This window comes from Cavia porcellus, unplaced genomic scaffold, assembly GCF_034190915.1.
Source record: "Cavia porcellus strain 051 isolate PalLab524CR breed Dunkin Hartley unplaced genomic scaffold, mCavPor4.1 scaffold_1, whole genome shotgun sequence".
Classification (NCBI taxonomy): domain Eukaryota; kingdom Metazoa; phylum Chordata; class Mammalia; order Rodentia; family Caviidae; genus Cavia; species Cavia porcellus.
In genome coordinates this window covers 49,326,374-49,339,925 of record NW_026947484.1, presented here as the reverse complement: position 1 = coordinate 49,339,925, position 13,552 = coordinate 49,326,374, and the positions used below count along the sequence as shown (strand labels likewise).

The 13,552-nt window shown below is 46.8% G+C and overlaps 1 protein-coding gene across 2 annotated transcripts in view; it reads left to right on the top strand.

The window, feature by feature from the left end:
- The window catches only part of Wdhd1 (WD repeat and HMG-box DNA binding protein 1), a 50,324-nt gene extending 38,678 nt beyond the window's left edge, over nt 1-11,646 (top strand). For both annotated transcript variants that reach the window (XM_063247944.1, XM_003471838.5), the window contains exons 19-26: nt 697-926; nt 1,021-1,136; nt 1,311-1,367; nt 2,660-2,703; nt 3,044-3,214; nt 3,760-3,905; nt 6,922-7,060; nt 10,579-11,646. In XM_063247944.1, the coding sequence (XP_063104014.1) occupies nt 697-926; nt 1,021-1,136; nt 1,311-1,367; nt 2,660-2,703; nt 3,044-3,214; nt 3,760-3,905; nt 6,922-7,060; nt 10,579-10,779 (1,104 nt within the window). In that variant the 3' untranslated portion in view covers nt 10,780-11,646. The remainder of the gene's footprint in view (nt 1-696; nt 927-1,020; nt 1,137-1,310; nt 1,368-2,659; nt 2,704-3,043; nt 3,215-3,759; nt 3,906-6,921; nt 7,061-10,578) is intronic.
- The last annotated feature ends 1,906 nt before the right edge of the window (nt 11,647-13,552 follow it).

Below are 13,552 nucleotides of genomic sequence, written 5' to 3'. Positions count from 1 at the left end.
ATCTTTTACCCAGCCCTGTAACTGAATTTTTTACAGTTTGTTTTTTCACATTTTCTACCCTATCAGGATAGGCAGCAGCTAGAAATTAATTTTTTTTTTCATTTCATTTTTATCGGTACCAGGGATCGAACTCACGACCGCCTGCTTGCAAGGCAGGTGCTTATTGCCGCTGAGCTAAACCCCCAGCCCCTAGAAATTAATTTAAAAGAACATTTAAGCCACATTAGTCCCTGTAATCCCAGCACTCAGGAGGCTGAGACGGGGATCACCATGAGTTTGAGGTAAGCCTGGGCTACATAGTGAGTTCAAGACCAGTCTGGACTACATAGTGTGAGACCCCCCCCCCCATTTTAAAAAAAGAGAGAGAGCCATGTTTGACTTTTAAACAAGCTCCTTACCTTCCTTGCAATTTGCACCTTGAAATGATATGCCATCTAGCATTGAGCTGAAGCAGCTATTGATCTGTTGATTGTAACATGGCACTGTAATTTTGTTCATTTAAGCCACAGACAAAAAAACTGCTGCCAGACAGACCGGGCTTTAATTGTAAGATGCTTTCCAAATGTGAACTCGTTAAGGTGTAAAATTATGCATCTTAGAACTGATGAGATACAGTATCTAAAGAGCTGTACTGTTTTTGAACAGTTTTTACTGAATGTAATTCGAATGGTTTTTTTCCCCCTCTTTTCGGTTTAGCTTTCTTGTAAACTGGAGCGAGAATTCCGTTGTGTGGAACTTGCAGATCTGATGACTCAAAATGCTGTGAATTTAGCCATTAAATATGCTTCTCGCTCTCGGAAATTAATACTGGCCCAAAAACTTAGTGAGCTGGCTGTAGAGAAGGCAGCTGAATTGGCAGCCACCGAGGCGGAGGAGGAGGAGGAGGAGGAGGAAGAGGAGGATTTCAGACAAAAGCTGAGTGCCGGGTAAGGAAATTCAGTTGTTGGCGCTTTCCTGGCACGTCCTGATGGCACTCAGCGTTTCTGCAGCACCTCACTGGGTCGTGCTGTTGTCCGTTAGTCACAGCAGGACGGCCACAGAGTGGGGCCAGCCACGGCTAAGAAACCAGGTGGAAGAAGATGCTGAGGACAGTGGTGCTGACGAGATGGAAGAGAACCCCGAACCCCACAGGCACGGTGAGACACGTGTGCAACAGGAGATGTCAGCTGTCTGGGCTGTGGCTGACCCCACCGGTGTGATTGGGGACATGGAATCCCCGCACCTTCCCAAGCTGTCTTTGCATTCTGATTCTTGAATAATATGAATGGCTTTATTTTCGTTTATGTTGAGCTGTTTTTAATCACACCTAGGACAGAACTCGTTCTCCAAAAGTGCCAGTGCTTCTGATGTGCCAGCTGTTAAGTCAGGTGAGGAATCCTAGTAAATCTGTAAGGTCAGGGTGGGTTTTTTTTTTTTTTTTTGGTCTTTTCCCTTTTTATCGGTACCAGGGATCGAACTCACGACTGCCTGCTTTGCAAGTCAGGCGCTTATGCCGCTGAGCTAAACCTCCAGCCCCTACATGTGATTTTAAAGTGATTTATCTGTATAAGCTCAGCTTCCCTTTTGGGACTTGTTTCAGTGTTGTTTTGCCAGAGATGTAACCTGTGAAACTGACCGTTGAATGGTATTATTGAATCCCTGGTGTGTGTCAGGTATTTTGCTGGATAGGAATATAGAACTCCTGCTAGATGCTCATGGTTGGTCCCTGGCTAATGCAGTTTTGTCCTGCTGAGGGACAGGTGGTGTGGACATATGTGTCACTAAGGAAGCATTCAAGGTGCTGGAGAAACACTTAAGAGGTGTCAGAAGTACTTGCTTTGGGAGTAAGGCCGGCGACAGGAGAGGCAGAGTAGGGGACTCCTGGGGTTTGGTTTTGTTGTTTTTACAGAATCCTTATGACACCATTTGACTTTTAAAATAATGTGTCTGTACTACTTTGGTACTACTTTTTTTTTTTTTTTTTGGTATGGGGATTGAACTCATGACCTTGTGCTTACCAGGCAGGTGCTTATACCACTGAGCTAAATCCCCAGCACTGTGGTCCTACTTTAAAAGTAGTATACAAATATTACTGAGATAAAAAATTAACTTGCAAAACAGTTAGCTTAAAAGGCATATTTATGATGTTAAGCACATGTGACCCTGGCAGTTCTGGGGAATGGGTGGGGAGCCCGAGGAAGGCCTCACAACGGAGTCTTTCCAAGGTACAGGGTGGGAGTGGGGAGCACCCAGCCTCTGCCGAGTCGAGGAGCCACCGGGGTGGAGCAGTAGGGTGCTGTGAGGCAAACAGGTGTCTTGGAGTATTAGGGTCAGGAGCACAGGTCGGGATCCAGCTGAGCGATGCAGTTCTGTGGTTGAGGGAGAGGAGCAGATGCTGGGGGAAGTGAAGCACAAGGCAGGACAGGCGGGACCCTGGGTCCCCAGTGCTCTGCATCAGTAAGAGGAGGAGTGGAGGCGTCTCTTCAGGCAGTTGGGGTGTTCCCATTGTAATCGCTTTGCCCTAGGGGTAGGGACCAAGTCATCTGTGTTAAGGAGAGTTTGCAGTGACAAGGCACCTGTATTTTTATATACCACATACAGACAAAAATATTCACTGTGTTACAGAAGTTAGAAGTCATCTGCTATTTGCCACTAGAATAAAGGTCTCTTTTTTGTGAAGGTGCAGTTACTCCTGGCAGCCAAGGACGGGTGAACCCCTTCAAGGTAAAGTCCCAGTGACATTTTCTATTATTTAAATACATGGCCAGACCACAAAATACCTCCCGCTGCCTCCTGGAGAGCAACGGCTCTGGCTCACTAGTGAGGGCTGAGATAACCTTTTTCCCCGTCTGCTTTCTGCTTTCTGGGTTTTGCAGCTTAGGGCCATGCATCCTGTTTGGGGGATGTGGTGTTTGAGGGGTGTACACTATCTCACTTTAGATCGTAACCTTACGTAGTCATTTTCAAAGATGACACCATGGTACGAATGGGACAGAAATCTAAAGGAGAAATGAATCTGCGGGAGTTTTGTTTCCTCCTTTAAACATGAGATGTTTGCTCTTAGGTGTTGGCCAATTCCAAAGAGCCAGCCCCAGCCATGAACCCACCACGTTCAACCAATATTTTAGACAGTATGAGCAGACTGCCCAGGAAGCCCAGTGCCCCGCACCGGGCAGCCGGCAGCGAGAAGTCCCCGGTCATCAAGCCTCTGCTTCCAAGGCCAAAGTCCAAGCAGGTACCAATTGGCCCCTCGGCCTGAGGCTGACGGCAGGTCTGGGGTGCGAGGAGGAGCCGAGGTGTCCCTCATTGTCCAGCTCGGGGTGGGGGGATATGTTCCATTAGGGGTCTGCTTGTTCGTGTCTGTCTGTCTGTGCGTCCATCCGTTCATTCTCAGAGCCCCTGGTGTCCATCCGCAGGCTTTAACGCCTCCCTTGTTAATCAGGCAGTTACCTATGCAGCCCTTGGTCTGTGTTCTGAGTTTGTCCGATGTCGTACATGTGTTCCGCCCCATGTGTGTGGTCAGTTCACCGAATTTATTCCTTATCTTCTCTGTTTCCGGTCATTTTACCGTTTGGAAGACACCGAGTGTGGCATATAGTGCTTTTGGGCTCCGAGTGGCTATGTTTATCTTCAGCCGAGAACTTAAAGCCTCGCTTGTTGCAAGAAGGAGCCTAAATAATCGTGCATGCTCCTTCATGTGTGCCAGGGTTCGTTTTTACAGAACCCGTTTTTATAGTAGTGTAAAAGTCTGTTTGATTCAGCGCGCTGCTCGTTTTCCAGGCCTCTGCAGCATCCTATTTCCAGAAGAGAGCTGCTCAGGCCGACCAGCCTTCGGGAGTGAAAGCAGAGGACCCCACACCCACGCACACCACCTCCCCAGCCCCCGCGGCTCCCACGTCGTGTTCCCCGGATGCTGAAACCCAGAGGTCAGTGCCCACGGGGCCCCACCTAGCTACAAGCCAGAATCCCACACAGGCGTCTGCTGCTCTGCGCCATGGGTAGGCCTGGGCACGGCCGGGCTTGGATGCAGGTGGCATCAGGAAGTCACAGCACTGGCTAAGTGTGCCTTAGATTGTGGGTACATTCCACTAGGACACGACATTTCACAGACTCAGTTTTGTTCTTTTATAGTACAGCTGCACAGGAAACAACAACAGAAGATAAAAAAATATATATGAGAGCCAGCTGTGCTGGCACCCCAACCTTTGGAAAGCTGAGGCAGGAGAAACACCATGGGTTTGAGGCCAGTCTGAACTGCATCTCAAGACCATCACAAAACAATATGTGTGTGAAGGGCTGGGGATTTAGCTCAGCTGCATAAGCGCCTGCCTGACAACGATGAGGTTGTGAGTTCGATACCCAGTACCACAAAAAAAAAAAGAGACTGAAAGCAGTACGTGTATGTATAAAAATATATATATGTAATATTATTTATATATTATATTTCCAGTTCTCTTGCAGTTCCAATTATTATCCACTTCTAATGCTGCTGGGTATTACTGAGTGGTTTTATACAGATGTGTCATTTTAGGTGTCGCCAGCCGCACGAGAATTCCTGTCTGTCCGTTTCCTATCAATCCACCAATGCAGTACGTTTAAAGTCTGTTACTGCCTTCCCTCCCTCCCTTCCTCCTTTCTTCCTCTTTCTTTATTTTTTTCTGAGGTGAGGTCTCTAAACAGCCCTCAAACTCCTGCATCCAAGTGATCCTCAGACTCCTACGTCCAAGTGATCCTCCTGTCTCAGCCTCCTTCATAGCTGGGGTTGCAGACATGCACCCACCTAAACTTAACAAATTTCTTGATATCTGGTTTGCTAGATTTATTATAAATGTATCGATTAAATTTTAAAAGGTGTCATTTTTCTTTTAGCATTGAATATAGCTTTTTTTTTTCCAAGAAAGGGTCTTGCTGTGTATTAGGCTGGCCTTGAACTCACTATGTAGCTGAAGGTGCCCATGAACTCAAGATTATCCTCCTGCCTCAGCCTCCAGAATGCTGTGATTACCACATTCAGCTTCTCATTTTCTTAAGTAGCTTAATTTGAGTAGGAGAGAATAGCTGCACTGTGGGGTGTTTTGTTTTGGGTACCAGGAATCAAGCTCAGGACCTCGCACTTGCCAGGCAGGCACTTAAGCTACTGAGCTAATTTCCCACCCCTAGCTGTGGTGTTAAATTGTTTTCATTTTTAAAATTCAATTTATATCTTTTTTTTTTTTTTTTTTTTTTTTGTCTTTTTCCTTTTTATCCGTACCAGGGATCGAACTCACGACTGCCTGCTTGCAAGTCAGGCACTTATGCCGCTGAGCTAAATCCCCACCCCGTCAAAATATCGTAAAGTGAAAATTTTACTTAAGAATATTGATAATTCTGCTTTCCATACTATCAGCTGCCTATATAAAAAACACACCTTTTACTTGTGGCACAAGCACCTGCCTGGCAAGCACGAGGTCACTGATACCAAATTTTACTTCTTTAATCAGATATTTTGTCACAGATGTTGATGTACTGAATCAGAAGAAAATAGTTTTCTTTTGATAAACAGCTGTTTAGATGAAAAGGTTGCATGCTGGTAGTCAGACTGTGTTGTGGTCCCAAATTTGATTAAAGTGAGTCTTCTAATGACTGGAAATTCAAGAACGTTTGTTTAGCATTGATTTTTGTTTGTTGTAATTTTTTCTGGGAATAAGATTAAATTAAGATTGCTTGAAACTTGTGAATTTTCAGACGTGGAGCACTGTAAATATTCCTTAATGATTTGTTATTCTAAAAGTTAAAAAGTTTAGACATCTTGATTCTACTATTTTATGGAAGTAGTCCTTTTCTTCTGATGCTTCTTTAGTGAATTTAAGCTTCTATACTTAATGAGGTTTGTATTAGAGGTACAGTTTTATATCCACTTGTTTCCTTTTAAATGTTTTTTCTTTTTGCTGTTGAGATGGGATCTCACCTTGTGGCCAGGGCCGGCCTCGAACTCACAACACCGACAGCCTCTCTGCCTCTCCTTCCCCAGTGCTGGGATCACAGTTGTGGGCCACCATGCCTGACTCTCCTTACGATATCACCATGCCCGTTTGCCCCATGTCTTTGTCATGCATGTGCTTGATCCTGCCCTTTGGGCTGCACTCAACCTTGTGTGGAGCAGCAGTAAACATGGGGACCCAGCCACCCTTGACTGGCCTGACCCTGCCCTCTGGGCCCATGTCCTGAAGGAACCAGTGGTCACTCACAGCCCGAAGGATGCCCAGGGAGTATGCTGCTGAAGCTGGGCAGGCTCCCCAACCTTCACTTACAGATAGCGCCTGTGATGTGGGTGCCCCAATGGAGAGAGCAGTCAAGGTGCCCAGAGAGCAAGGGGTCCCGAGGACTCCATGGAAGTCAGGACAGTGGCCCGGGGCTGCTGGGCCAAGTGAGCTGGGTGGAAGCCAGCAGCCTTGAGAAAGGGAGTGGGAGGCGGGAAGCTTGTGTTGATGCCCTCGGGACATACGTGAGTGACCGCTGGGTTAGCTTTGTGGTGGATTTTTCAGCACATTAATCCTGTGGTCCCTGGACACTTAGAGCAGTGCCAGTACTTGCAGGGTAGCAGGGTCTCCCTTACTTTATGCAGGTGGATAAAGACTGATAGTTAAGGGGTGGGGATTTAGCTTAGTGGCATAAGCGCCTGCCTTGTAAGCAGGCAGTCGTGAGTTTGATCCCTGGTACCGATAAAAATGAAAAAGACCAAAAAAAAAAAAAAAAGACTGATAGTTAACTACTAATTTAAAAAGTGGCTAGAGCAGGTGGTGGTGTTCCTCACCTGTAATTATAGTACTGGGGAGGCTGAAGCAGGAGAATCACAAGTTCAAGACCAGCCTGGACTATATAGTGTGACCCTGTCTCAAACCATGAACTTTATGCTGTGTACTGATCATCTTTTTTTTTTTTTTAATACAATTGCTATTTTAGGCCGAAGACTGGGTTCCAGATGTGGCTGGAGGAAAATAGAAGTAATATTTTGTCTGACAATCCTGACTTTTCAGATGAAGCAGACATAATCAAAGAAGGAATGAGTCGATTTAGAGTTTTGTCAGCTGAAGAAAGGAAGGTAAGGATAATTGGGCTGAGGTTAAGATCTTTGTGAATTTTCCAGGCTTAAAAAAGTTTCACAGAAGCGCCTTCATCTGGTTTTAGGAAATTGAATACAGCATAAAACTCATGGAAAGAGGGAATTAATAAATGGAAATGTCAGTTTCAAACATGTGGATCTGTAGTATTTCCTGCTCAGTGATAGTGTTTAATTTTTAGGCAGTTGAGTGTTTATATTTGTATAGTTCCTCCATGTTTGTTGTTTGGGAAATGCCCTCAAGAAAAGATCCATTAGTTGTAAATCAAAAGCAAAAATGATGAATAAGTAAAATTGAAGGTGGTTTACGCCTGTAATCCCAGCACTCGGGGGATCGTTGTGACTTCAAGACCAGCCTGAGCTACAAAGTGAGCTCAGGACCAGCCTGAACTGCATAGCAAGACCCTGTCTCAAAAAGATTTAAAAAAAAAAAAAAAAGTTAATTCATGTTTTTATGATCCTTGCAAGTGGAATTGTAAAAAGCCACCTGCTTACCGGACAACAGTCTTTTTGGGTAAAAAGCTGGTGTCCTGTTCTGTCCCCACCTTTCTCACCGGGATCAGAGTTCTGTCCAGCTGCCGTGGGAGGGAAGAGGAGCTGGCCTTGGGAAGCTGCGAATCCTGTGCTTCACACACCAGGACCTTACCCCCGACACCTCCCCAGGGCCACAATGACAGTGACACAGCCACTCCCTCTGGGGTTTATGCATGAAGGTCTTGAGTAAGGAGGAAGTTAGAATCTGACCTACCCACTCCCAGCCTCTTGTACAACCGTTTATTGAGTTTATATGTGTCCTGCCCTTTTTTGTCAGTATTTTTAAAGGGAGTAAAGATTCTGCAGAATTAGAAAATTAGATGCCTAATTCTCCAGAATTAGGCATCTGAGTGAATGAAAGGAAAGACACAGCACCTGAACCCAGAGGCTGCACCTGCTATGCAGGCAGCCTCCACTGGGGCACATTTGCAGCCTGTGCATGTGGTTTTGAATGCTCAGAATTAGATGTGAGCCAGATGTAGTGCACACTTGTAATCCCAGTGCTCCGGGAGGCTGAGGAAGAGGGCCACAAGTTCCAGCCCACCTGGGCAACTAGGCAGCCTAGCCAGAGGCCTTGTCTCGAAATAAAGCATAAAGGGCCGGGGACCTAGCTCAGCAGGGCAGTGTCTGCCTGGCAAGTTGAGGCCCGAGTTCAATTCCCGGTACCCATCCCATAAATAAATAAAAAGGGACAGGGCTGCAGCTCAGTGTGAAGGTCCTGGCTTCAGCTTCCAGTGTGGGGTGGAGGCTGATCAGTAAATGGCCAGGAAAGTGAAGCAGAGGAAGGGAACTATCACAGTTTGAAAGAGTAAGAGACGAATGAAATGCTGTGCCTTATTGGCCCTTGAAGAATGAATGATCTGTGCGCAGAGGCTGTTAGATGGCGTTTCCAGGGTGGCAGTGTGGCCGGAGTGGGAGCAGACAGCGTGTGTTGTAACTCAGAAGCAAAGCAGGTGGTCAGTGGGGCGGGAGCCACAGGGTCAGGCTTCGGGGATGACACGGGTGCGCTTGCCTGTCACACAGTCTGCTGGGAGGAGGATGAAGGATGCTCCCTCCCCTGGAGGGATAAAGGTTGAGTCCCTCCCCTGCCTGTGAGGACGACTGTGGTTCTGAACGATGTTAGCACTGATTCTGCTGGGTCAAGGCCACTCAGGACCTTTCCTACAGTTACACATAGATCTGCAGTCAGCATGGCGGTCCTGGGAGGCTGAGGCAGGAGGATTGCAAGTTCTTACCCAGCCTCCTCACCTTAGCACCTTAAAATATCAATAAGTAAAAATTGTCTGTACCCAATGCCAGGGCTCTGCGTTGAGTCTCCAGTATTGGAAACCACCTTCCCCACCTCCAAAAAAACCCTACAGTTACCTCAAAAAGTCCCAGCACTTAACAATTTTCTACTTAATACGAATAATGACAAGCTGAATTTAGACTGAAATATTATAGAAATAGGACAGCAGTTTTTAGTGTGCTTTGCAGTTAAGAATAAAAGATGTGATGTTTTAGACGTGTTTTCAATGTTTTAACTGCTAAATGAAAACGGTGCATATTAACAGGCTACCCTTTAGGTTACAGTGCATGAATACATTGTATCTCTTTTAAATCAGATTTAGAAGCAGCATGTCTGGCCCTGCAGACACTGTTTTATGCTTTAAGTGAAAACGCCAACCCTTCTCCCCAGCTCTTTGAAGCCTTCCACACAGTACTGTTTATAGCGGCTGCTTAGTGCCCGCTGCTGACCTTCCCATCATGCCCCCAGCCCTTCTGCCTAGCCTTGGTGACCTGTCCTCCTCTCAGCCTCTGTGGGAGCAACATTTTTTGTTTTTTTTGAGGCAGGGTCTCACTGTGTAGTTCAGTCTGGATTTGAACTCGCTTTATAGCCCAGGCTGCCTATAAGCTTGCAGTGATCCTCCTGCCTCAGCCTCCCGGGTGCTGGTGTGTGCCACTGTACCCAGCATGACTTCTTCATTTCTGTCTATTTTTCTCGGTGTTGGAGGCCTCATGCCTTGTGCCCTGAGCTGTGTCCCCAGCTCGCTTATGCTTTCAGGCTTCAGATGAGTGCAGGCATGCAGTGTTTGTCCTGACTTTCTTCACTTAGTGTCATCTCCCTTTCCATTACCAATGTCAGGGCATCGTCTTCTCTGTGGTGTGTCTGACAGCATGGCACTGAGAAGGCAGCAGGCTCTTTATCTGCTCCTCGGTCACTGCGTGCTTGGTGCCTCTCTTGGCTGTGCGGAGCATGGGAGTGCAGTGTCCCCCACTCCACCACCGGTGCATCTGCACCTGGGGCCGCTGGGCCTCTGGGGCTGCCCTTGTGCTGGGGAGACTTCAGCACCTCCCCAGCAGGTGCAAGGCCACCTGTGCTCCATCTACAGAGCATGCGCTCCTTGGGGGTTTTGCTGAGACCTGTTTTCAGGGTAAGGTGACATCTCGCTGTGCTTCTGACTTGCCTTTCCCTGTTGATTCCTGATCCCAAGTGTTTTTTGCGCGAGTGCCTTCTTAGAGGAATGCATTCTTTGGAGTACTGGGATTACAGGTGTTCATGCCTGTCTGTGGATTTTTTTAATTTCCTTAAATATTCTGAACATCAATCTCTTGTCCAACAGTTGCGAATTTCCTTTCCTAAAGACTAAAAATCTGAAACTCGGTTTGGGGGCTCACTCCTATAATCCTAGCACCGGGGAAGCTAAGACAGGAGGATTGTTGTGAGTTTGAGACCAACCTGGGTTACAAAGTGAGCACAGGCCCCACTGAACCACATGATGAGACCCTGTCTCAAAAACACCAAAAAATAAAATAAAAGATCTGCTAATAATCAGAACCCTTAATGGTTAGCTTAATAATTTAGATAGGAATTACTCTATCTTATCTGTAAGAGTGTTACCTGGAAATGTAAAGAAATCATTTTTATTCAGTTTTGTTGTTATTGCTTAAAACTATTTCCTTCTCACTGTGCTTTTCTTGCCAAGGAGTGGACTAACAAGGCCAAGGCGGGAGCTGTCGGCGACGGAGGTAAAGCCAAGAAGCGAAAACACGGGGCGGATGGGAGTCATGACGCGGAAAGCCAGGAGGAAGCGGCGAAGGAAAATCTGAATTTGCCCAAAAAGCAAAAATCTTTGGATCTGTCTGCTAATCAGAAACTGTCAGCCTTTGCTTTTAAGCAGGAGTGAAGGTCGGAAGTGACCTGGGGAAAACAAAGCTGTTTTTGCTCCTCTTTGATGAATCTGAACTGTTTCTCAGTCTTGATTGCGTGCACTGCTGCCTTAGATTTCTAGGGAGCTGCGGGATGCTCATCTCTGGGGTGCAGCACTTCGTAGCACATGTGGGGCCCTGAGCTGGACCTCGGCACTGGGGAAAAGTGTGCAGGAAATGACATTTGTAAAAACAGTCATCTTGGCAAATTGCTTTGCTTGCAGATGGAGCAGAGCCATCTCGATTGTGATTGTTCAGTGGAAACCATAGCCATGTTCACTGTAAGCCAGTTTGGGTTTTTTTTTAATTTGTTTTCTGAGACAGGGTCTCACTCTGTAGTTCAGGCTGGCCTCGAACTTGCAGAGATCCTCCTGCCTCAGCTTCCTGAGTGCTGGGATTACACCACTATGCCTGGGTCATTATTTTCAAACATATTCAAAACCAGGGTGTTAACATCTCTGCAGGCTGAACTACCTTCTAGGTATTTGCTCTATTTATGTCGAGTCCTGGGGAGAACCAGCCACGGCTCCTCCCACGCATGCTACCAGAGACCTGGGAATGACATTTCTTCTTAAATGTGCACCCTAAACCTGTAAATAATCTTGTTGATGAGTCCCGATTTCTTGTTTGTGTTTTAAAAATTTGTCATATATTGCTGTTAATTGTCTGTAAGCCGGGGGCTGGGGATTTAGCTCAGCAGCATAAGCGCCTGCCTTGCAAGCAGGCAGTTGTGAGTTCAATCCCTGGTACCGATAAAAAGGAAAAAGACAAAAAAAAAAAAAAAAAAATTTGTCTGTAAGCCTTTTTTTTTTTTTTTTTTGATAAATAAAATGCTTTCATTTCCATATTTGGCTTAGGCTGTTCACAGTGTCTCCTTTAGGGGGAAGTGGTCCAGAAGACTTGGACTCTGTTTCCCCTGTGGCTCCTGAGTATGTCCCTGAAGTCTTGATAACATCACCCGCACCCCAAGATGGAGCTTTAAAGTGAGGTTTCTCCTTTTGAGAGCAGTGTCGTCTCCAGACTCCCTCGGGCCTAGGACACACGTGCTGCTCCCTCCCAAACCCACAGGGTGGCAGAAGCTGCATTGCCATCCTGGGAGGTGCAGGGCTGGGCCGGCCTGCATGGCTCTGAAAGAGCCCAGCAGCCCCCTGTGTGCCGGGGCGTGGAGCCGCTTCCTCTCCTTGGAGCCAGCTTTGAATAAGCGAGTGCTTTCTACCAAATGGTAAAGTGGCCTCTGCTTGCCACGCAGGCCTGCGTGGCCAGCAGCTGTGTGTGCTTCCAGCTGGAGGAGGGCTTTAACTCGCTGTTATTTTGGGCCAGCCTGGCACACGCATACGTGGCTGCTGTGGGCAGAGGTGAGCAGAAGGGGAGCCTAGGTCAAGTGCAGGTGGCCGGGGACGGGTAGACGAAGGGTGATTTGAAATTGGCGATGGTTCATAGGTTTACAGTAGTAAGACTGAAAGTTCAGAACAGAGGTATCTCTTATCCCATGTCGATTCAGCTTAGGAAGGAATACATTGCTGATTTTTGGAATTAATAGCTGGTTTTGAAAGACATTAAAGCACAGTCAAGCTTGAAAACCCACTCGTTACGATTGGAGACGGGCCGGGCAGGCTCCTCTGCTTTGGTGAGCTATGAGTACACGGGGTATGAAAGGCGACAGCGAGCCTGGTGTGGGCTCTCTGCGGAGGGAAATGGCATGAGCTGTAGGGATTTCAAATGCTGCACTGGTTTGGGGCAACTCCTTGGGGCTTCCAGAGCGGGACTGTAGGGGCCGTCATGTCAGTTGCCTCTAGCACGTGTCCTTTCCCATCATCCTCCATTGTCATTGATGGTGTGGGTGCGGTCCAGCCATGAGACCTTTCCGTGAGTGCAGGTGAGAGAGGTTGCTGCAGGTCACTGGTGGTGTGCGTCCTGGCCTGGAACTTGGAGTTTTCCATGGCAGGCTCAGGTCTTTGGTTTTCTCACCTGTGCCATGGTGTTGTGAGCCTTGAGATGGGGAGGGATAAGGGATCCCCACTAGGAACCTTGGGGAATTCCAGCCTCCAAGCCCTTGCAAGTGAGTAGGGTCACATCTAAGTCACAAGGTCCTGACAACTAAGGGAGAAAAGCTCGCAGCTCCTGACTCGTAGAAAGGTCTTGTGCAAATGTTGACTACTCTTTTGCTATTTATTGCCTGTTTCATCTTGCTTGTTACTAGGTTTTCTGCATGCATCAAAACGAATTTGATTTCAAGATCCTAAAGTGAAGGTTTATTTATACCGTTTTGAAAAGCATGTTTGTAGACATGTGTTTATTTCCTCAGTTATTGTGCTAAGTATGTAACTCTTAGGGATGTGGTCCTTGCGTGTTACATTTCTTTCTTTCTTTTTTTTTTTTTTTTTTTGTCTTTTTCCTTTTTATTGGTACCGGGGATCGAACTCACGACTGCCTGCTTGCAAGGCAGGCGCTTACGCCGCTGAGCTAAACCTCCAGCCCTGTGTGTTACATTTCAGTGTGCATGTGTGTGCACATAATGTAAATACCCAGTAATGTGTACACATACATAAAACCGCTGGCGGAAAAGATCCCCCCCTTTCTCCAGGAAAGCTCCAGGTATGAGCTAAGGCAGTACTGTTAAGGCAGCCAGACTCCCAGAGCTGATTCACAGATTCCCTGCCATTCCTATCAAAATCCCTGCTGGGTTTTTTGCAGAAATTGATGAATGGATCCTAAAATTCACAGAGAAATTCTTCCAGGGTCCTAGAATAG